General features: G+C 34.6%; 1 protein-coding gene across 1 annotated transcript in view; it reads right to left on the reverse strand.

Moving 5' to 3' along the window:
• Positions 1 to 24,407, reverse strand: part of LOC102839278 (latrophilin-3-like) — an 883,976-nt gene that overhangs the window by 18,475 nt on the left and 841,094 nt on the right. Inside the window, exon 22 of the mRNA XM_006873416.1 lies at positions 21,923 to 22,019. Coding sequence (XP_006873478.1) covers positions 21,923 to 22,019 — 97 coding nt within the window. The remainder of the gene's footprint in view (positions 1 to 21,922; positions 22,020 to 24,407) is intronic.

The raw sequence follows: 24,407 nt of genomic DNA on the forward strand, positions 1-24,407 counted from the left end.
GGGGGTGGCAGCGGTGGTGAGGTTGGCCCAGGATCGAACATTGTTTCGTTCTGCTGTGCATGGGGTCGCTATGAGTCGGTTCCGACTCAATGGCACCTGACAACAACAACAACAACATTTCTGAAGATGATGTTTTCATTTATCTAACACTTACCCAAAGAAATCAAGGGGCTCTGGTAGCACAGTGGTTATAAATTGGGCTGCTAATCTCACGGTAAGCAGTTCAAAACTACCATCTGTTCTGCAGGAGAAAAATGATGCTTTCTGCTCCCGTAAAGATTTACAGCCTTGGAAACCCTGTACAGGGTCGCTATGAGTCGGAACCAACTCCACGGTACATAACAACAACAACAACCCAAAGAAATCTGTACTCTTAGATTTACAGCACATCAAAATTGTAGTTTTGGAATCCTCAAAGTACCCAAATCATGTTTCTTCTAAGTGTTCATTGATTTGGAGGAGCAAAAAGAATTCTAAATGGCAAGATCAGGGTTGCAGGGTAGTTTGGGGCAAGGATTCCCAACGAAATTCTTATAGGACAGGCCTTGTTAACTTTTGAAGAATGAGCAGGTGCATTGTCATGATGTTAAAATTCCTCAGCACAATTTTCCTGGCCTTATTGCTTCACAAAGTCTTGGTGTGGCACACTGGGTTAATGTGCTGGACTGCAAAGTCAATTTGAACTAAAAGGTCAGTGCTTCAAGCTCACCACCAGCTGTTTCTAGGAAACACTCTACAGAGTCACTATTGGTCAGAACTGACTCAATGGCACTTGCAACAATTCTTACCAATGCAGTTTTAAATTTTCTTTAAAGTTTTTCCTAATAAACCCCCATGATCATCCTGCATCCTAAAAGAAAAGGTTCCCCCTTTGGAGTCCCCTAAAATAGTCACTATAACTTTCTGAGCTGACCTTTCTATCTTCAATTTAGGTGATCCAGCAGATTCCTTGGGAAGGCACTGGTCTGATTTAATCTTTTTTCTAAGGCAGCCATCCTGTTAGACTTAAGACAAGTGTATTACAGAGAGAACTTGTGTACGGCTATTTTGGTAGAGTGAGGTCTTGTGTTATGTTAATATGTCTCTTCTAGCCATAGTCTTTGTAATTCCCACGAAATGATGGAGTGGGACCATGCAAATAGTATGTATGGGACTCTAACATGGATTGGTTAATATTGTCATTCCGTTAGATTTAAAAGGAACTAGGTCAGAAACAGAAACAGAACATCTCAGAAACAGGAACAGACCATTTGAGGACCAAAAAGAAGGAAGAGACACGAGTAGAACTTAGATCCTTATGTGGAAACGTGAAGGCAGTAGAGGTGGCAGTAGAGGCAGTAACAACAAGAGATGGAATAATGGATTTCCTTGTCTACAGACTGAGTAAACCTGAATGCCTTAGGGCAGGAAGCTGGCTTTCAGAAGTGGTCCTTTGGCCATTTACCCACTTTACTAAAAGAGCTCGCAATACAGGGCAAAGATCAAAGGGCCAGGTAGCTGAGAGGTGTTCTTGCAGTATGTCTGAATAGAACTCCTGAACAGAGAACTGCTATACCCTGAGTTGTTTCTGATCCTGGATTGTACTTCGTTAACTTCTCTAATAAGCCCCATAATTGTGAGTTCTGTGTAGCCACAGCAATGGATTATGAAAATCAAAAGAGATGTAGAGTACCATCGGAGGGATATTTGGTGTCAGAATAGGGTAAAGAAGGTTGGAGGCTAGAAGTATGTCTGACAGAAAGCTGGCTTGTAGGAATTGGACTTGGGCAGATTCTGAGTTTGTGAAGTTAGAATAGATCAAACCACAGAAGAGGAATCAGAATTGATTCATTCATGAATCTTTAATAAAGTTGTCAACAAATAACCAGTCAAACAAAATTTATTTCTGGTGAAAGCTTGGTATGTTGCAAACAAGATTTTTGTGTCCTATATTGAAAATCTGGGAGATTCTGATAATTATTTATCAGGTGAGACAAATAATTATTTAGAAGTAAGACTTTTAGACCAAGGAAAATAGTTTTTAAAGTGGAATGCCAAAAAGTGATTTTAAGAAGAGTCCATCTATTTTTTAACTTTTCTTTTTTGTACCTAATGAATGAGATTGAATGTTGTTAAGTGCCATCATGTCGGTTCAGACTCAGCATCCCTGAACCAGGGTAACAGGGGGCAACTGGTGAGCTTGTACCACTGACCCTGCATTTTGAACTGACTTTGCCGTCCTGCACATTAACCCACAGCACAGTACCAAGGCTCCGAGATTGAAGGAAGGAATTTTTAATTGAATAATCATAAAACAGAACAGTCTTTTCAAAAGTACAATTTTGCCTTAACTGATATTTCAGTTTTTCTTTCCTTATGAAATTAAAATAGATGTTTTGACACTAGGAGACACTGAATATCAGGACCGTCTAAGCCAGTTCAGCATGATACATGAAATTGAAGATTAGAAATCCAAGGTAGAGCAGAATACTTTGAAATTGTAAAGTAAAGAATAGATCTGAAAAGAAATAACAGTTGGATCTCACATAATCTATATCATATCATTCAGAAACTTAATTCAAACACTTCTTCTTGACATCAAGCTAACAAAACTATACTGAAAAGCTCTTAAAATAACTTGCATTTTCACTCTGTTCTGCCCTTCAGACTTCATTAAAAAGAAAGAGACATATACTGACATTCTTATTTGATCATATTGGATTGGCAAAGTTTTATTATTCAAGACTTTGGTGATCTAAAAAGCCAACCATTCTTCAGTAGTCACACAGCAGTGCTCCTCAATTTTCAATTTCTTGTTATATATAAATATACAGAATGGTAAATGCTTTGTTTGTATTATTTAAATAGTAAAATTGCTTTATTGATGATTCTCTTTCTTCCTTTGTAAAGTTCAACCCCATGTCATTCCTTCAAGTTATTACTCTCTTCATGTAATAAATATTTTATAAAAGTTTTACACAGCTTTCTTTTGTGAGGTAATTCTCATTATATACATTGACTATATAAATCAGAGTTAGATACGAAGCAGAGTGATGTCTCTGCGCTTTGGTTTCAGACCTCAATTTTGGCTCTTAACTTTATTTGTAAAGTAAACATAGTCCCATTCATAATAGCATTTTGTATTCAATTAGAGTAAAAATATACAGTAATAACTAAGGTAAGGCAAAGAATCTTCCCAGGGCAATTATATCCATGAAGTTGTGAAACCCTTTAAGTTATAGCACAATTTTGTATGTGTGTCTTTTTATGTTCAAGTGTGGTCATAACATATGATGATACTTCTTTCTGATGAAAGGGTTTCAAGGCTTGTATTTTCTTTTCATAATGTCAAGACAACAAGTATAAATGAAAAAAAAAAAGTATTGCTTTCTTTCTTTGCCAAGTAAACTATAATATAAATATAAAAACTAGAAAAAATAAACTGAAAATGCTCAAAAGATACCTTATCCAAACAAATATCACCTAATCAATTACAATGTAGTAGTTTATGAAATTGAGAACTGAATACAAACTTTATCTTTATCCAACCTACCAAGTATTCATCTGTAAACCGAAAAATGCACAGAACAAATACACGCAGCAGTAGAAGAGAGCTAGCCAACTGATTCCATAAAGGTTATAGCCTAGAAAATTCTATGAGGCAATTCTACTTTGCCATATAGAGTTATTATGAGTCCGAATCAATTTGCTGTTACCTAACAACAACAATACAATCTACCAAGATCATTTATTACCTGAAGGGAAAAAGTCCTAGACACAATTATAATTTATCTAAGGTCATTCATGACTCTTATAGCTTTAATTAAATATATTTAAATAAGTGATTTTTCAATGTGTTTTAGCATTCCTTCTGAATAAATCTTTCAAACATAATTTTAATAGGAACTTTGGGGAAAGCGTTGGTTTTTCCTTATATGCTATTCTATAATGTTGAATTATTTTTATATTCATGTATTAATTCATAGGAAATAGATGAATCTGAAAAGTAAATACTGTGTGCTGGTGGCCAAGGGGCTGGCATGCAGGGTACACCGTTTGGTTGTTTGAGTGTTTCAGTGTACATCCAAAAAAAAAAAAAAAACAGAGGGAATGGAAGCAAATGAAATGAAATACAATAGGATGAATGTAAAGCAGATGCTCTCCCATGTAAGCTATCACTCAATTCAAAACAAAACCACAACAAAATAATAATAATAATAATAATAATAATAACAATAATACTAAGTAATAATACCCTAACAATACTGTATCTAATAATACAACAGTTTGATCTGTTTTAGCATGATATCTTGTTCTAAGGATTGAAACTGCAGTACACAAAGTATATTAACACAATTCACCACATTAATATTAAATAAATAAAAAACTAAATACCAAAATAAGAGTTTTTCAGAAGTATGGAGTACTGATTGAATAGGAAGTGTCATTTTTAAGTAGTTTACTCTTATTTTTTTGCTTCCTGCGTAGCAAAACTATATCAATACAAACATACAATTTACAGAAAGACACCAGCCATCTATATAAATCAAGACTAAGTAAGGTATAATTTAAAAACAAACAGAATCTATATACTCTCTAAACATTACAGAAAGAGATATTTGAAAAATTAAATAAATCATAAGTTTATTTTTTACTGTATTTATTCAAACAACTACTAAAATTACAAAGGGACAGAACATAAATATTTTGTTGAAATTCAAGTGTTCTTTCACCATTTTTTTAAAGTCATAAACCAAAGAGCTGACATCTTGATTTGTCACACTATGTACTTTCAATAGGCAACAAGTTTGCTATTGAATTTTAATCAACCTTCTTATTAAATTTCATTCAAATGATTTGGAGAGAGTTCAGTTTCTTTTAGTAGCTAATTCATTTATTTGGAATCTATTAATATGGATTCCAAAAACAAGTTTTCTTCAATGTACAGATTGGGTTATTTTTAGCTCAATAAAAAAATCACATTTTGAATGCAGAGGTGAAGCCTCTATTTTAATGTGTAAATTCTAAGCTTTAGCGATAGACACCCTAGAAATGATCCATTCTATATTCTTGTTTTACATTAACTGGCTTTACACATTTCCTCTTCCCAAACATACAAGCTTCTTTACAATAAGTACTTACAAGTAAAATTGTTGGGTCATATGTTATGCTTATTTTCAATTGAAATTGGCAACATATTGCCAAAATGCTGTCATATTTAATTGCATGAATTCATACTCCCAGATGCATTGTACGTTTCCCAAATTCTTGCTAGCATTTGGTATTGTCAACAGACATGTTTGCCAATCTGATGGGGGTATGAAGTGATATATAATTGTTGTACTTTGCATTTCTGTTACTACTAGATATTTGAGTATAATTTTCATATGCTTATGACCCAGAAGAGTTTCCATTTCTGTAAACAGCCTGTTTGTATCTTTCATCTGTGTGCATTTATATGGACAAACACATTCTTTATATAATCTGGACACTAATATTTTGTTTGTAATATATGTTGTTTATATTTTCTCTTAATATTTTACCTGTTACATGTTGCTATTGCTAGATGCAATTGAGATGGCTCTGACTCAGAGTCACTCCATGCACAACACGAAATACTGCCTGTGCCTGTGCCATCCTCACAACAGACTGAGACCAATGTTGCAGTCACTGTGACAATCCATCTTATTTGGAGTCTGCCACTTTTTCACTGACCCTCTGTTTTACCAAGTATCATGTCCATCTCCAGGGACTGGTCCCTCCTGACATGTACAATATAGTTAAGAAGAAAGCTCATCAACCTTTCTTCCAAGGAGCATCAATTCTTTTTTGGCCTTCTTAAACATTTCCACGATTCATAGGCATATGGAGGTGACTGAAAGACCAAGTCATAGGTTAGGCACACCTTACTCCACATAGTGACATATTTTGTTTGTAACATTCTTTTTATTGTTGTTGTTAGGTGCCATCAAGTTGGTACCAACTCATAGTGACCCTATGCACAAAAGAGCAAAACACTGCCCTGTCCTTAGCTAACGTCACAATTGTTGGCATGCTTGAGCCCACTGATGCTGACATTGTGGCAATTCATCTCGCAGGGGGTCTTCCTCATTTTCTCTGACTATCTACTTTAACAAACATGATATCCTTCTCTAGCGACGAGTCCCTTCTGGCAATATGTCTGAAGTATGAGAAATGAAGTTTGGCTTCCTGGCCTCCAAGGAACATTCTGGCTGCACTTCTTCCAACACAGATCTGTCTGTTCTATTGGCAGCCCATGGTACTTTCAGTATTCTCCTTCAACACCATAACTCAAATGCATCAGTTCTTCTACAGTTTTCCTTATTCACTGTTCAGCTTTCACATGCATATGAGGTTATTGAAAATACCATGGCTTGGGTCAGGTGTGCCTTAGTCCTCAAGCTGACATCTTTGCTCTTCAACACTATAAAAAGGTCTTGTGTAGCAGATTTGCCTAATGCAATACGTTGTTTGATTTCTTAACTGCTGCTTCCATGAGTGTTGATAGTTGATCCAAGAAGAAAGAAGTCCTTGAAACATCAATCTTTTCTCGGTTAATAAGAATGTTGTTTATTGGTCCATTAGTGAGGATTTTTGCTTTCTTTACAATGAGATGCAATCCATACTGAAGGCCATGGTCTTTGATCTTAATCAGTATTTTAAGTCCTCTTCACTTTCAGCAAGCAAGGTTGTATCGTTTGTATATTGCAGATTGCTAATGAGTCTTCCTCCAATCCTGATGCCACGTTTTTATTCATATAACCTAGCTTCTCAGATTATTTGCTCAGCATACAGGTTGAATAAGTATGGTGAAAGAATACAACCCTGTTGCACAACTTTCTTAATTTTAAACCATTCAGTGTTCCCATGTTTTGTCTGAACAATTGCTTCTTGGTCCATCTACAGATTCCTCATGAGCATAATTTAGTGTTCCAGAATACTCATACTTTGCAATGTTGTCCATAGCTTGTCATGATCCACACAATCAAAAGCCTTTGCATAGTCGATAAAGCACAGGTAAACATCCTTCTGATATTCTCTGCTTCCAGCCAAGATCCATCAGACATCAGCAACGATATCCCTCATTCCACGCCCTCTTCTGAATCCAGCTTGAACCTCTGGAAGTTGTCTATCAATGTATGCTTGCAACCATTTGTTCATTATCCTTAGTAAAACCTTATTCGCATGGTATATCAAAGAGATTGTCTGATGATTTCTGCATTCCATTGGGTCACCTCTCTTTGGAATGGGCACAAATATGGATTTCTTCCAATCAGCTGGCCAGTTAGTTGTCTTCCAAATATCTTGGAATAGATGAGTGAATACCTCCAGTGCCACCTCACTTTCTTGAAAGATTTCAATTTGTATTCTATCAATTCCTGGTGCCTTGTTTATTGCCAATTCCTTCAGTGCACCTTGGACTTCTTCCTTCAGGATCATTGGCTCTTGAACATATGCTACCTCTTGTAACACTTTAAAGAGACATTTCCCAGAAGATTTACCCAATATAATATATTTTTTAAATTCCTTGACAACTGTTTCCATGAATTTGATTGTGGACCCAAGTTCAATAAGAGTTTTATAGAACTGTTTAAATTGTGGGAAAAGTCTTATCTGTCTTTCATTAGACAATCTTATCTTTTTCTTATGATTTTTGATCTTTGTTATTTTGATCATAATAATTCCTTCCTTAAAACTTTAAAATGTTGACCTTTATATTTGAATGTTCTTTTGGTATAATATACAACACAATCCCATTGTGTTGCAAATTAACAAACTAATATTCCCTAGACATTCAGTGACTTTTTTTCATATGATTACCAAAATTAAAGCTGCTAAGAAAATATAGATTTTCTCTTTGTTAAACCAATATTAATAGGATTGGCACTCAAAATTCTTAGTAAAACTTTGGTTCTTGATTGGTGTTCAGTAACGATGCTGAGCTTGTGCCATCAGTTATCACTAAAGTTGATCTTTTGGCAAATGCATTCATTTCTACGTACTCTTTTTGTTGCTGTTATGTGCCCTTGTGCCAGTTCTGACACAAGGAAAAACTGGTGGGTATGAACCAACAACTTTGTGGTGAGCAGTTCAGTGCTGATTCTATAGTGTCATACCATGGCCTGTTGTTAGCTACAGGCCAAAATAGCAGTAAAAAACTGATTTAAACCAAAGATTCAAATCAGTGAGTCCTTGTGTGGCAATGTAGGATACGCACTGAACTGCTAACCACAAGGTCTACTGTTGAAACCCATCAGCCACTCCTTGGAAATCCTATACAGAGTTGCTATGAGTCAGAACTGACTTGACTGCACTTAGCAACAACAACCCTTACCCAAAAGAATTCTGTGCTCTTTGATTTACATCAAGCCAAAATGCCATTTTGGAACCCTCAAGGGACTCGAATCACAATTCTTTTCAATGTTCTTTGAGTCAGGGCTGTGGTTTTATAGGGTTTGCTGTTGTTAAGTACCGTGGAGTCCATTCCGACTCACAGTGACTCTGCACAGGGTTTCCGAGGCTGTATATCTATATGGGAGCAGAACGCCTCGTCTTCTTCCCACAGAGTGGCTGGTAGTTTCAAACTGACGACCTTGAGGTTAGCAGCCCAATTCGTAACCACTACACTACCAGAGCTCCTTAAGGTTGCCCAAAGAAATTCTCATAGCATAGTTCTTGCTGCCCTTAAAGAATGATCAGCGGCATTGTCTTGACGGGAAAAAAAATGTCCTCAGCACAACATTTCTGACCTTTTTCTCAACAGTGCAGTTTTTAATTTTCTTAAAACTTTTTCCCTGTGATCACCTTGTGTCCTTGGAGGAAAGCTATCAAGATTATCCTTTTGGGATCCCAAAATAAAACAGTTACCATGACCTTCTCAGTGGATCTCTCTGCCTTGGATTTAATTGGTATAGCAGATACCCTGAAAAAGCACTATTTTGATTGACTCTCTGGATTGTATTGCTAAATCCAAGACTTGACCCAGTTTCAATTTGCTCCATAAAAACTCAACAGGTCCTTGATATAGTAACCCAGGAATGCAAGTCCTGGAGGAGATAAAACAAAATCAATTAAGTCAGCCATGCTGAGCCACTGGACTTAATAGTTTATTAGTTTTCATTAGTTTCAAACTTGCTTAAATGACAGATGGAGAGATCAGATCTTTCAGCTAATTGATCTTTGCTGAATATCTTTGGCACCTACTGAACCAAAAGCTTACTGAGGCCAAATGTTCTCTTAAAATTATAAATGCTAAACCATGTGAGTGGAGCAATCTTTCCATACGATGAATACTAGGATGAGAACCACAAGGTCCTCGATTTGAGACCTCTAGGTGCTCTTTGGGAGAAAGACAAGGCTTTCTGCTTGCACAAAGATTTAAAGCTGAGTCAGGATGAACTCGACAACACTTAACAATAAACCGTGTGAGATCCTGATTTCAATGCTATTGCTTCAATAGTAATTCTATTGTCTTCTACCAGTTTCTGGACTTGTCAGACACTTCTTCTTTCTGGGTTGTCTGTCTTCCCTCTCTTGACTCATCTTTTAGTTTTCCCTTCCTTGAAATACTTGGTACATCAAAAAACTTCTGTAAACTTTTTACAACACTTCAGTTATTCAGAAAGATGTCCATTTTCAGTTTTATTAAAAATTGATTTTAGCCCTGACTTCAAAATTGTTTTTTTTTTTCCCCATGGCACAAAAGTCTCCTGTTTTTGAAGGTGCCCTAACATGATTTTTGTTGTTAAATTCCGTCAAGTTGATTCTGACCCATAGCAATGCTGTACAGGTTTTCTGAGGAGCGGCTAGTGAGTTTGACCCATTGATATTGAGTTTCAAACCAACTTTGCGGTCCAGTGTTTATCCTATAGTGCCATACCAGTAATCCCTAACAAGACTAGAGCAAGTATATTACCTGTCTATAGACATCCAGCGAGCCCAGAGAAAAGTTTAAAGTTACTTTGCTTGTAATAATCCCTTGACTTTTGAACTGGAACTATAGCTACAGTATTTTACTATTTGTCCTTGTATTTGCTGGGGGGACAGGTAAGGGAGTTTGAAGAAGTGAAGACTGTTATGAAGACTCTGTTAGTTAGCTTTGGATACTTTATACTTTCATACTTCAGTGGCTATACTACAGTTGTTTTTATGTGCTATCATATTGGATCCGACTCTAACAGACTCTGTATAGGGTTTCTGAGGAGTGGCTGGAGAGTTTGAACTGCTGACCTGAGGTTGGTGGTTCAGTGTTGGTCCTACACTGCCACACCAGGACGCCTATAATAATACAGTAGGAGCAATTTTTTTCCAGATAAAATGACAATTTAGATCTTTTTTTAACTGAAATCACAAGTTATTCACAATTTTTCTTAAAACGGTAATTAGTACTATCGCATACTAAGACTTTGATTTATGACATTGTTACTTAAATTTCAACTGAAACAGATTTTTTACTTGTCCTAGGCATTGTACCAAGCAGCTCTGGTACCGTAGTGGTTACAAATCAAGCTGCTAACCTCAGGGTCAACAGTTCGAAACCACCAGCTGTTCCACGGGAGAAAGATGAAGCTTTCTGCTCTTGTAAAAATTTACAGCCTCGGAAACCCATAAGCTTGCTATGAGTTGGAACCAACTCCACGGCACATAACAACAATAACAGGCATTGTACCAATTGAAAAGGACATATGCTCATAGAATATCACATTCAAGAGTAACAAGATGTGGAAAAAGTTATATGTTTGGTTTTATTCCTAAATAATTATAGACAGAAGGTCTATATTTATTATTAGATATTTCTAATTTCTAATACCTATTTCTAATGCAGTCTTTGCCCTGACCAAAAATATAGGAAATTAAAAATCAAAGAAATAAAGTTTCTACTAATAAAATAGCTTAGAAGCTTCCAGCTCCTTAAAGAAAATAATTATAATAGCCTTCTGTTAAATCATCATTTACATTTGGCCAATTATAGATACTTTATTCACTATATTACATAAGCAGCTCTGTTCACACAATGGTTAAGGACTTGACTACTAACCAAAGGTTGGCAGCTTGAACCTACTAGCAGTTCCATTGGAGAAATGACCTAGTGATCTGTGTCTGAAAAACCTTCAGCCTAGGAAGCACTGTGGGGCAATTTTACTTTTTCCTATAGAGTGGCTGAGTTAGGAATAACACCTAACAACAATCACATTTCATACCAAGCAGTTTTGTAGAAGTAACACGCATTTTACTTTCCAATATGCATTCCCCTGAAAAAGTTTTTATAACTTTTTTTTTTTTTTCCTAAATGAGCAGGGTGAATCTATACTAAATGACTGAACTTAAAGAAGAAGTAAATTAGTAGTATACAAAGGAAATTAAGAAATAAAGATGCATATAATTATGCTATTAAGAATACTAAATTATGATGCTACTTGTTGCTTTGTTAAATGCCATCGAGTCGGGATCCCACTTATAGCGACCCTGTTCAGCGTTTCCAAGGAGCAGCTGGTGAGTTAGAACTGCCGGCCTTAATGGCCTAAACCGACATTGCAGTTTACCGCACTAACCGGCAACGCCACACCAGAAGTCCATAATGCTACTAAGAGATAATAAAAAATAGGGACCACTTTGAAATACACTCTTGGAAAACATAATCTAATCTTCAGCAAATTTCATGAAAAAATATTGTCATCACACACAAAAAAACAAAAACAAAAACTGAATCTTCATTATAGGTAAGGTGTGTAGTAAGAAAGACTAAGATGAGCATCAAGATTTTTGCCCTTTACTAGCCTTGGGCTATTATAAGTTAATTTAGAATACCAAGAAACCCAGATTCTTCATGTATATAAAAGATAATGGATGATGAAAAATAAAGAACATGATCAGGATTAACTGTGAGAGCTACAAATGTAAAGGTAGACATTTTGTAACAAAAGGAAGGGAGTGATTGATTTTGCAGTCCAGGATCCGAGGACCATAGGACCGTCAAAGGAGAAGAGCAGAGTGCGGGACCCTATCCAGAGAAGCAGTGACACCAGAGATGAAAGCAGAGATGATGACGTGGAGAGATGGAATGGCTTGGGACTCTGGACTCAGGGAGGGAATAGGGCTGTGTGCTTATGGCCGGGGGTAGGAGGGGCAGGTTTGCGGGGTATACCCTTTGGTTGTTTGATGATGCATAGAGGGGACTGTAATCATTGCAATGAAACAAAATACAATAGGATGAATGTAACGCTGTTGTTTCCCATGTAAACTTATCACTCAATTCATAATAAAAACTTTAAAAATAAATAAATAAAATAAAATAAAGGGCATGTAATAAGCTGAAGTAAACAAATAACACACTTGTCAAAAAAGGGAAATAACACACTTGTCAAAAACTCATAGAAAGAGGCCTGCTCTATTCTATCAGAATTTCTTCGGGAAGTTGGAGTCTTCATTCACATTTAATTCTATAAAAGATATTAAAAAAAAAATACATTCCCATCAGCTACTTATATTAAACAGTAGCAATTTTGTAAAGCTAAGCAAAAGTTTCTATAGCATTTATATTTAGAAGTTATCAAGGTGTCTTGTTGCAGTTTGTTTAATTTTATTAAAGAGGCAAGCGAGAGAGCCAACGACATAGAAAATTATTATGATAATAATCAGCAAAAAAATAGGCTCCTGCCTTACATAATGAATTCTTTTTATAAACAGGTCACTGATAGCTTTAAGTAAATAATAATAATGATAAATATAAACAATTAAAAACCTTGTTTACCATTGTAAGGTTGACAGAAACAGGGTAATTAGAAGGAGTCATATTACACAAAGTTGAAACAAAATTTAAGAAGGACTAACAGGGTTATCATTTCAATTGTTTTCATTTTCAGTTCCTGCCAACAATTTATAGCAGATTTTTTTCCCTTTTATTGACTGGGGTTCTATATCCAATATATTTGATTTCATTACTTGAATGGAGAGTCCATTCTGGAAATCATTTGATCTCTCAAGCGTTCAGAATCAGGATATTACTAGCATTCTGCTTAATTACCTATTTGACTCATAGCCTCACTTTTAAAATCTGTTATCTTTTTTGGTTTTGCATTATTAACTGGATTTTCCTAACACAAATGATTTCTTTATTTTATGGTACATTTTCCAACTATGGCTTTGTGATGGCATGTGCTGATATTCAGTGTCTCATTTATACATCTAGAATACAAAGAAAATAAAAACTAGATACAAATGTAATTGTGAATCTCAGATGAAAATCTTACTTATGACAGAAGATGCTAATAATGACAATATTTGGAAACAAATTATGTTTTCACAAGCTACTTTGATTTGTTAGCTATGTAAATACACAAAAGTATACCATTCCATGTTTTTGCAAACCTCACAAATATATATCAGAGTATACTGTTGTTGTTTTAAGAGCCATAGAATCGGTTCCGACTCAAAACAATCCTGCTTAGGGTTTCTGAGGAGGGGCTGGTGACCTTGAACCTCCAACCTTGCAGTCAAGCCAAACTTGCAGTCCAGCGCATTAACCTGCAGTGCCGCATCAAATTATATTAGGCACTGATTAATATTTAAAATGAATTATTTTATTATCTGTCAGAACAGCAAGACTTTTGGACAATATTGCATATTGTATACAAATAAGCCAAATTCTATTTGCTGACATTAATAAAGTACAGTGAATGAGTATGAGTGCTTCACCCTAGTACCTTTAATCTGTATGTCATTAACCACAGTTAACCACCCCTTACATTTCTTCATTTGCATTTTTCTTTATAAATGTAAAAACAAAATATGTTTACAGGTTTGAATATTAATGAGATAGCAGGTGATTTATTGTGAAGTTTCTTTCTGCCTCAGTGACCAAGCTTCTGGGGAAGACAATACAGAATCTGAGAAGACAGGAGTTAAAAAATGGATCTGAGTCACAGTCCTGCTCAGCTACATAATAGATTCCTTAGCTCTGCTGGTGTCTAAAATGAACTAGTGTTATCTAAGGTTTCTGAATGGTATAACAGAGCATGGAAGAATAAAGAAGGCAGTGTTTTCTAGTATCATTATTCCTGGTAAAACAAGAAGAAATATATACCTTTAGTTGTTCACTACTAAAATATAACTACAAATCAAAAGTGGAAAGTTCATCTGAGCAGACACAATTTGCATTCAATTTCTAATTTGGAAGAGACAATTCAGTTTAATTAATTGATTTCTTTCTGTAAGCATCAAAGGTAGTGCCAACTTAAGCAAGTGCCAGTTTATTAATTTTTGTTGGCATTTAGCTAAACTTCTGATATTTTGCACTTATCTGGATTGAGAGTGGGGAAAAAAATAAAACCTTGGGAAGTTAATGATAAATTCTAATGTCCAATTACCTAAAAGAATCCGTTTTCCATATTAGAAAATATAAGGTAACATCTGAATAAAATAAGTATAATAATAGTAGTAGTAATATTTATTATGTGCTAGATATTGTTATAAGCAATTGTTAAGTGCTGTTGAGTTGGTTCCAACCTACAGCAACCTTGTATTGGGTTTCTGAGATGTGGCTGGTGAGTTTGAACCACTGATATTTGGATTCAAACAGAACTTGCAATCAAGTGCTTATCCTATAGCACTACACAAGGACTCCATTAGAATATATTAACTCAGTTACTACTCACAACTTTGGTAGCCTAGTGGTTACGAATTGGACTGCTAATCTCACAGTCAGCAGTTCAAAACTACCAGCCGTACCGCGGGAGAAAGATGAGGTTATCTGCTCCCATAAAGAAACCCTATGCAGGGTCGCTATGAGTCGGAACCGACTCCATGGCACATAACAACAACTACTACTCACAACAGGACCACAGACCACAAGGTTGGTAGTTCAAGCCCACCAGCAGCTCCATGGGAAAAAGATGAGGCTTTCTGCTTCCACAAATATTTACAGCCTCAGAAACCCTGTTAGTCACTATTGGTCAGAAACAACTTAGTGGCACTTAACAACAACAACTACTATTCACAAGGACTACTGAAGTAGGTCCTCCTAGTATTTCTGTTTCATGTACACTGAAAGGTTAAGCAATTTGCCAAAAGTCACAGGATTAACATTCCTGCAGTTTGTTTCTAGAGTCCATTTTCAAAACCACAAGTATATAATCAACTACTCGAAAATATCTAATTGTGGCACCTTTCTCCTTTGTATCACAATCCTTCTAACAGGTTGTTGTTGTTGTTAAGTGCCGACCTGTCGATTCTGACCCATAGCAACCCTATACAGCGTTTCTAAGGAGCAGCTGGTGAGCGTGAACCACTGACCTTGCAGTTCAAACAACTTTCAAGTCTGACACATTAACAAAGCGCCACACAAGGTCCCCAATTTTGTCACTCATTGAAGGCAAAATTGTCTTTAAAACCCTTTGAAAAGAAATGCAATGCCACAGGCCATCATTGTTGTTGTTGTTGTTGTTGTTGTTAAGTGCCATCGTGTCGGGTCCGACCCATAGCGACCCTGTACAGGGTTTCCGAGGGTGTAAATCTTTACGGGAGTAGAAAGCCTCATCTTTCTCCCGCGGAGTTGTTGTTAGCTGCCTTCAAATCAGTATAGTATCATAGCGAACCTATGCACAACAGAATGAAATACTGCCAAGTCCTGAGCCAACCTCACAACTCTTGCTACATTTGAGACTATCGCTGCTTCCACTGTGCCAATCCAGCTCATTGGGGGTCTTCCTCTTTTTCTCCGACCTTCCACTTTACCAAATATGATATCCTTCTCCAATGACTGGTCCCTCCTAACAATATGTCCAAAGTTTGAATATATCCAAACTTTATGACAGTCTGGCCATCCTGGCATCCAGGGAGCATTCTGTCTGTATTTCTTGCAACAAGACTAGTTTGTTCTTTTGGCAGTCCATGGTACTTTAAATATTCTCCTCCCACACCATAATGCAAATGTATCAATTCTTTTATAGTCTTCCTTACTCACTGTCCCACAACTTATGCATATAAGGTTATTGAAAATTCCATAGCTTGGGTCAGGCACACCTTAGTCCTCAAACTGACATCTTTGTCCATCAACACTTTCAAGAGGTCTTGTGCAGCAGAGTTACCTAATGCAATATGTCATATGCCTTCTTGATGGCTGTTTCCATGAGTGTTGATATTGATCTGAGCAAAATGAAGTCTTTGACAACTTCACTCTTTTCTCCATTTATTATGATGTTATCCATTGGTCCAGTTTGAGGATTTTTGTTCTCTTTACATTGAGGTGCAATCCATACAGAATGCTGTGATCTTTAACCTTCATCAGTAAGTATTTAATTCCTCTTGGCTTTTGGAAAGCAAGGTTGTATCATCTCCATATCTTAGATTATGAATGAGTTGTCCTCCTATCCTGCTGCCACATTTTCTTCATACACTCCAGCTTCTAGGATTATTTTCTAAGCATACAGATTAAACAAGTATAGTGAAAGAATACAACCCTGGCACACTCCTTTCCTAATTTTAAACCAGTCACTGTTCCTTTGTTCTATTCAAACAAGTGCCTCTTGGTCTATGTACAGATTCCTCATGAGCACAATTAAGTGTTCCAGAATACTCATTCTCTGCATTGATGTCCAAAATTTGTCATTATCCACACAACTGGAAGTCTGTGTAGACAATAAAGCACAGGTAAACATCTTTCTGGTATTCTCTGCTTTAAGACAAGATCTATTGAGTTCAGCAATGATGCCCCTTGTTCCACATCCTTTTCTGAATCCAGTTTAAGCCTCAGGAAATTATCTGTCAATATCTGGCTGCTTCCATTTTATAATTGTCTTTAGCAAACATTTGCTTGCATGGGATATTAATGGTATTGTCCGATGATTTCCACACTCCATTGGGTCACCTTTCCTTGGATTGGGCACAAATATGGATCTCTTCCAGTCAGTTGGCAGTTAGTTGTCTTCCAAATTTCTTGGAATTTATGAGTGAGTGCCTCCAGGGCTGCATCCTGTTGTTGTAGAATTTTCATTTGCATTTTATCAATTCCCAGATCCTTTTTGTTTGTCATTGCCTTCAACACACCTCGGACGTCTTTCTTCAGGATCATTGGCTCTTGATCATATCATATGCTACCTCTTTAAATGGCTGAACATCAACCATCTCTTTCTGGTACAGTGACTCTGTATATTCCTTCCATTTTCTTTTGATGCTTTCTGCATCATTCAATATTTTGCCCATAGAATCCTTTAATATTTCAAGTCAAAGCTTGAATTTTTTCTTCAGTTCCCTCAGTTTGAGGAATGCTGAGCATGTCTTCCCTTTTGGTTTTGTAACTCCATGTCTTTGCACATTTCATTATAATGTTTGACTTTGTATCCTCGAGTTGCCATTTGAAATTTTCTATTCAGCTCTTCTACATGCTCACTTCTTCATTTGCTTTAGCATTTCTACATTGGAGAGCAAGTTTCAGCATCTCTTCTGATATCCATTTTGGTTTTTTTTCCAAAAAGTAAGGTACTTACTGAGAGATGTTTATTGAGATTATCAGAGAATCCACTAGCATTGTGTAAGTGCAGCAGATCTACAGATGACTGTTCTATCTTATATTAACACCTAGATTTGACTTAAATAAATATAATCTCATTCATCAGATCTCTGTGTTTAAAATTTGAAATTATAACTGTATAGGAAGTTGACGATATGGAGGATGGAAGCTTAGAATGAAATAAAAACCCATAGTGCCAGCCAAGTTATTGTTCCAGAAGAAGAAATTAACTTATTGAATTCTGCCACCTAGAGAAGGCACAATTTTGCAATAATTCTAAAACTGGGTGGAGTGTAGAACACAGTTTAAAAATACACACAAAAATATCATATACATAGCAGCTGTCAAGCAAAATTGGATTTAATCTGAAATATCTAGCCTCAATCTAACTAATTAAATAAATAATGGGAAATACAATTACATTATTGACGAGGGGAAAAAGAAAATCAAATTTCAGAAAATGTCTCGATTCCTATATAGATCTTCAAACTAAAGATCTAAAACTATTTTTAGTGGAAACTAAAAAAATAAATAAGTGAACTACGTCAATATTGGCTTGATTTTTTTAACCAAATTCAACTTCTTTAGGCATTGTGAACTTAAGTTGCTCAGAATAATATTTTTCCAGCAGAAATGATCAATTGGAGATACTGGTATGAAAAGACCATTCTATCAACTGTCATTTCTACCAACAGGAAATTGGAGTTCTTAGAGACATGCTACAGATTTCCAATAGGTCTGTTTGGATCTCTGGGATTGAAGATTTACTGAAACGTCTAAGTATATGCAAAATAGGAAATAATGAAATAGGTTAATGAATAGATCCTCTTGGGTTTCTCAGAGTTTTTGAAAACTTGGGTGTAGGAGTCAGTAAAACTTCTCTATAATGCTCCATAATCAACCATCCATTTCGGACACCCTTACAGCTCTTTTCACCTGTATATAGAGTAGCACTTTTGTTGTTGTTATGTGCAGTGGAGTCGGTTCCGACTCATAGTGACCCTGTACAGGGTTTCCGAGGCTGTAAATCTTTACGGCAGCAGAAAGCCTCATCTTTCTCCCGCGGAACAGCTAGTAGTTTCGAACTGCTGACTTTGCGGTTCACAGTCCGATTCGTAACCACTACGCTACCAGAGCTCCTTAGATTAGCACTAGTAAAGTGAAAATGATTGCATAATATACTGGCCTTTAGGAATTCTAGGTTTACTTGAAGAAATAGCATTATATCAAATAAGTCATTGAAGAAAATATTTGAAAATATGTATGTAACATTCTGGAAAACATATTTTAAAATATGTTATAAATATAAATACGTTATAAAACCTGCAAATGTAATGAAAGATTTCAAAGAGATAAAGTGACAAAACAACAAAATCACAAGGAAAATCTGTAAAAATTATTGCATTAACTGAAAATTATCAATAGATCTTCTGAGCTTTTCACATGTTAGCAAGGAATTGTATCCCAATGGCAATCAGGATATCACACTGGGAAATCTAGAAAGGTAATCGTATACATATGATGCAGTAAATTGACCTAAGAAAAGAACATTGGTGATGGTTTAAAAAAATAAAACCATTAAGAAATAGTTCTGCACTCTATATATAATTCTTAATGTATCCTAAAGATGATAATAATGGTATTTTTGTTTAGGAAGAAGATGAAAAGACAAACAGAGTTTAAAAATAATACTCAATAAATTGGGCTATGAGATGCTTAGGAAAGAAAACCTAAAGTAGAAATAGGAATTTTGTTTGGATAATTGTTTATATAGTTTTCAAGAACCAGAAGTAACCTAGAGATAAAATTAAGAGATTTAACAGATCTAATTTAGACAGAAAGCAGCATGGAATTTGATTTCTTTAAAAAATACATTGCTAGCTTTAAGAAACTTAAGAATGAATGAGAAGTTAGAATATGTGAAGATGTAAAGATGCGGTGTTTATGTTTTTATTTTAAAAATAGAAAATAAAAAATATTTTTAACAAACAGAGGTGAATAATTATGTTGCTGAGTGACTGAAGTGTTTATCTGGAAAGGTGAATCTTGTATCTCACCTACCTAAATATGATACACACGCCTGAATGCAGGGAAGATATGACCCTGGGGAATAAGACAAGATTAAAGAAGAAGGTTAAAGACTATCTTTGAGATATAATATGAAGAAATAAAATTTTAAAGTACTCCACTCATCTAAGAAAAAAAAAAAAAAAGATGAGATGAGAATAAAATAAGAAATGCTGACTTGGGGGCTAAGAAATTAATATGGGAAATCAAGAAGATCACTGTGTTTGCTAGCATAATTAAAGTCACTCAGTAAAAGGATGAATATATATCCTGATGAAAAAGATCACTGCCTGTGTACACTTCAAATCATAAATTCAATTTAACCATCTCCAAATTCAACATTAATGTTACACAAGCTGTCTTAAGAAAATCTATACATTTCCTTCAATGGTTTGAAGAGTTCAAAAACTTGAGATTTTAATAAACAGACCCATATATATAACCAGTCAACATAAACTATCATTTATGCTAAATATATTTCAAGTTCGTCCAGTCAGTCTGATACTACTACATTCCAAGTTATTGAAATTCTTGAGAAGGAACAAAAACATGGTAAGTGATGTTATATAATGTGATTAACTTTAAACTCAGCCATTAAAAAAAATTGCCAAATCCATTTTTTCATTAAAGTCATACCTAACTTCCTTCACATAAATTTAGATCATAGTAAGCAAATAGAATTTTGCATTTATCTATACTCACAATAGTGAAGTCATTGTACAATTAAAATATATCATCCCCCTTTTTGTTTAAACACACTACTCTATGATTCCTGTGAACGTAAATAGAAGATACTTCTAACAATATATCTTATTACAGAAAGTTTTCTTTCAAGGAATATACTCTAAATTTGCTATTTGTGGGATTATTTGAAGAATAAAGAAAAATTATTACAATTAAAGCAAATTAATTCATAAGCATTAAGGCATTTGGGAATATTTCACTGTTACATGGAAAGTAGTGTTAAGAAGCTATTGTACTCATTTAAATAAAATTTCAAAAATTAAACTGTAAAGTTAAAGAGACTATGTAAATATACTCCAGCAAATAAAGTAATAATGAAACAAATAATTTACAAAAATGTAACATTTTATTTACATCAAAATGTTTATTTATATGTGTGTGTGTTTCTATATTTGAAGGAACATTTCTACTTACTGTTTTTACTTAAGTAAAAATTATGTAGACAAATGAAAACCATCACTAGGTTATAGTTGATATACCCTTGTCCTAAGTAACATATGTAAGGTTGTATTACAACATGGATCCCTGTATCAAATTCAAGATGAACAACATTTGATTAATGTTACTTGGCTAAAAGTAATTCAATGAACTAGCATCTGAATTTTTCTTACTCCTAAATCGTGATTGTTACATTATTTGCTTTAAAAAAAAAAAACATTTGATGCACTAAAAAGCTGACGGAACAGGTTACAAACGAACTAATAACAGTCTTGTTTAGGGGGTGAGGAAAATAATAATGATGATCCTAAAATTAATTATAGAAAATACGCAGCAAAGCTGTCTCTAGAAAAACGGCTGGAAAAAGCTCATACAAACACCACTTTCCACGATAAAGCTATGTTTTAAATATTTCCCACACTAAGTGTAGTGCCCTCTTGCTCTCCACAAATGTTGCTTCTAGTCATTTTTACTGCAGACAAATTAATTCTAATCACACACACACTGAGAAAATAATAAAAAAGAAAGAATAATCAGCGATATGTAAGCAGTAGTTTGAGGAAGTTAATGAATTCAGGAATCTAAACGATGCCCTAAAAGCATTTAACCAGAAGTAGAAAAAACAAAACTGATGATATTCATAAATTAATTTTTCTTCTATATCTTTAAATATGCAAATATTATCTTCATGTGTATTACATATATTAAGAGTAGAGTAGATGTGCTTTTTTTCAAGTACACAGTTTGTCTTTAGTTTGTATCAGACAGTATATTTTTCACTTCCACAAAGACTATGCAATTGCTTTATACCTAGGACAATGTGGAACTCTATGATGCTTAGCAGACTATATAGCCACGTAATTGCTCATTTTCACTGTTACCAATGAGGCCTGACAGTTCACTGGTTAATAGCAGTGGCAGATGACTAGAAAACGAAGTTTCTAGTTCTCTAGCTTCCGTTTAGCAAAAATTTCTGAAACTTCAGTTTTGGGAGAAAAAAAAGGCTTATGAATAATGGAACATACTGCTACACTCAACCAGGTTTTATACCCTTGCATTAATCCTATCACATGGAACAAAGTCCAGAAGTTGAAAATAAAACAAAGCATTTCAGAACTTCTAAAAGTAATCATCAAAGAATAAAAATGAAAAATCATTTCTAATTACCTCTATTGAGTGATGCTGAACTGTTTATGTCTCCAGTAATAAAGGAAGATTCTGACTGCTTTCGGACCGTGTCGTTCCACATTCTACGAATTCGACTCTGGGTGGGGGAAAAAGAAGGGAAGTAACTCACCCAGAAGTGAATTTTAACACAAATGATTATTTTTCTTTCTGCCATAAGTATATAGGAAAATGTATTTTTGGCATCTGGCAAATAAACAACTTTTACATGATTGCAGTACAGTACCATAAGAACATCAAAAACTAAATTAATGACAATAATTGGTTCTCATAATGCTCATTAATAAATGCCGTTTCCAAAGTTAATTATAATTACAAAAAATACATGTAAAATAATATACCAATTAAAATGTATCAACTATATAGGGAATATACTTTAGAAAATGACAAGTGATTTTTTTTTTTTAGTTTCAAGATAAAGCAAATAATTTTTATTGTGATTTTCATGAGGGTAGTGCTATTTAAATGTGCATTAAGCTGTTAGTTTTAACTAACAAAATTAATATTAAACTATTCTTAATAGTTTAAGAATTCAGAATCGTACAAAAATGAAATTGTTTGGTAAGAAAAGAACTAAGAATACTATTGAAGCATTCAAGTACTATTGAATTTATATTTTCCATGATTTTTTAAAAGACCAACGTAATTTTAGAGATTCTCTACTATCCTGATATTTTCTTTCTTATGGACAAGATAAAATAAGACAATTCACTCCTTCTCTGTTGCATAATACAAAGTTTAATAGGGAACTGACAAATTTTAATCATTTTTTATATCAATTTCAAGTATCTTTGTTAGGTGTTGTTGAATATAATTCAAGAAAGCAGTGCAATCTTTTCATTGATTGGGGAATATTTTTCTGTTTTAATATTTTTTTTTCAAAGTTTTAACAATCTGTGAGGAGGAAACAAAGTATTTTCAAAAGTTTTTCCAATCATGTAATAGATACTTGAACTATTACTACTACTGTTGATACTATATTCACAATTGGGTTGTTTGAACTTACTGTTTGAATTGCAAACTACTTGAATAGTAAGATATCTCAACTTAGAATATTAGACAATTGGTTTATGGTTCTTAGAATATGTTTACCCTTCATAAATATTATTATATATCACATTTTCCCTACTTAAGTCACACACACAAATATATACACATATGCACACCCCAAAGTTAATAAACACAAAGTAAGAAAACTGGTTCAGGATTATAGAACGTGAGCACTTGAAAAAAGTTTCCAATTGAAAACTATTTCAAAATTCAAAACTGGCATACTGGGAACAAATATTCTATATTTGTTTATTAGTTAGTTAATTGAATAATTAATTAATTAAAACTATTAATTACACTCAAATCCACCCACCCCTCCTTGGAAACTCTATACAGGGTCACAGTGAGTCAGAACCTATTCTGACAACATTTAACAACAATTCCCAAATTCTAGCTTGTAGACACAAAAGGAAAAGAGAAACAGAACATCTCTGCCTTCATGGAGCTGCTAGACTAGTATGGGATAAATCAATCTAGTTGTCATAAATAAGAAAGAATATGATGCACGTGTGAGACCAACAAACTGTGAATGTTCCTTCTGCCTGGAGTGTTCTTCCCTCAGATAAAGGTGTAGCTAACTTCTTCACTTTTTAAAAGTCTTTGCTCAAACTGTAACTCCTTAAAGAGGCCTAACATGACCACTTTATTTAGAAATACATTCCATTCAATCCAGCCTACTCATAACCTCAATCCCCCTTACTTTGTCTACCTCATATTCATTAACATCCTGTAAAGTATCCTGTACAATACAATTTTTTCTTATATTTATATCTACCTCCAGAATTATACCCTAGGTTCTGAAATAATCAGATTTTTCCTGTTAATATAGTTCTCATTGTTGTTAAGTGCTGTCCAGTCAGTTCTAATTCATAACGACCCTGTACAGGGTTTGCAAGGAATAGCTGCTGAGTTTTAAACTGCTAACTTTGCCGATCAAACTGACATTGTGGTCCACTGATTATCCTACAGCACCTAATTAGGACTCCTACACACCTAAAATAGCATAAGGTATATAAAAAGTTTTGCATGTTACTGTAAACTCACAAGACTCCCAGGAAATACATATTGTTTTATCATTAGAAAACATAACCACAAAAGTTAGACAGTATGCTCAAGGTTATAGACCAGTATTTGAATTAGAATCAGTATTTGAATCCAGTAGTCTGACTGCTAAGTTGAAAAGGGTAAAACCTAAAACCTAACCATACTATATTAAATAATATTTGAGTAGGAAAAGCATAAAGGGAAAAACATTGCAGACAGAGGGAACAAAAAATGTATATATTATACATTACAGGTAACACTTAACTGTTTACGGAATTAATCAGCTGAATCTTAGAAACAATATATGGGGTTTTAAAATAAAGCAAATCACAAAAAATATGCACAATAAAATACAATTTAAAAGAAAATACTT

This window comes from Chrysochloris asiatica, unplaced genomic scaffold (assembly GCF_000296735.1).
Source record: "Chrysochloris asiatica unplaced genomic scaffold, ChrAsi1.0 scaffold00240, whole genome shotgun sequence".
NCBI classification, from domain to species: domain Eukaryota; kingdom Metazoa; phylum Chordata; class Mammalia; order Afrosoricida; family Chrysochloridae; genus Chrysochloris; species Chrysochloris asiatica.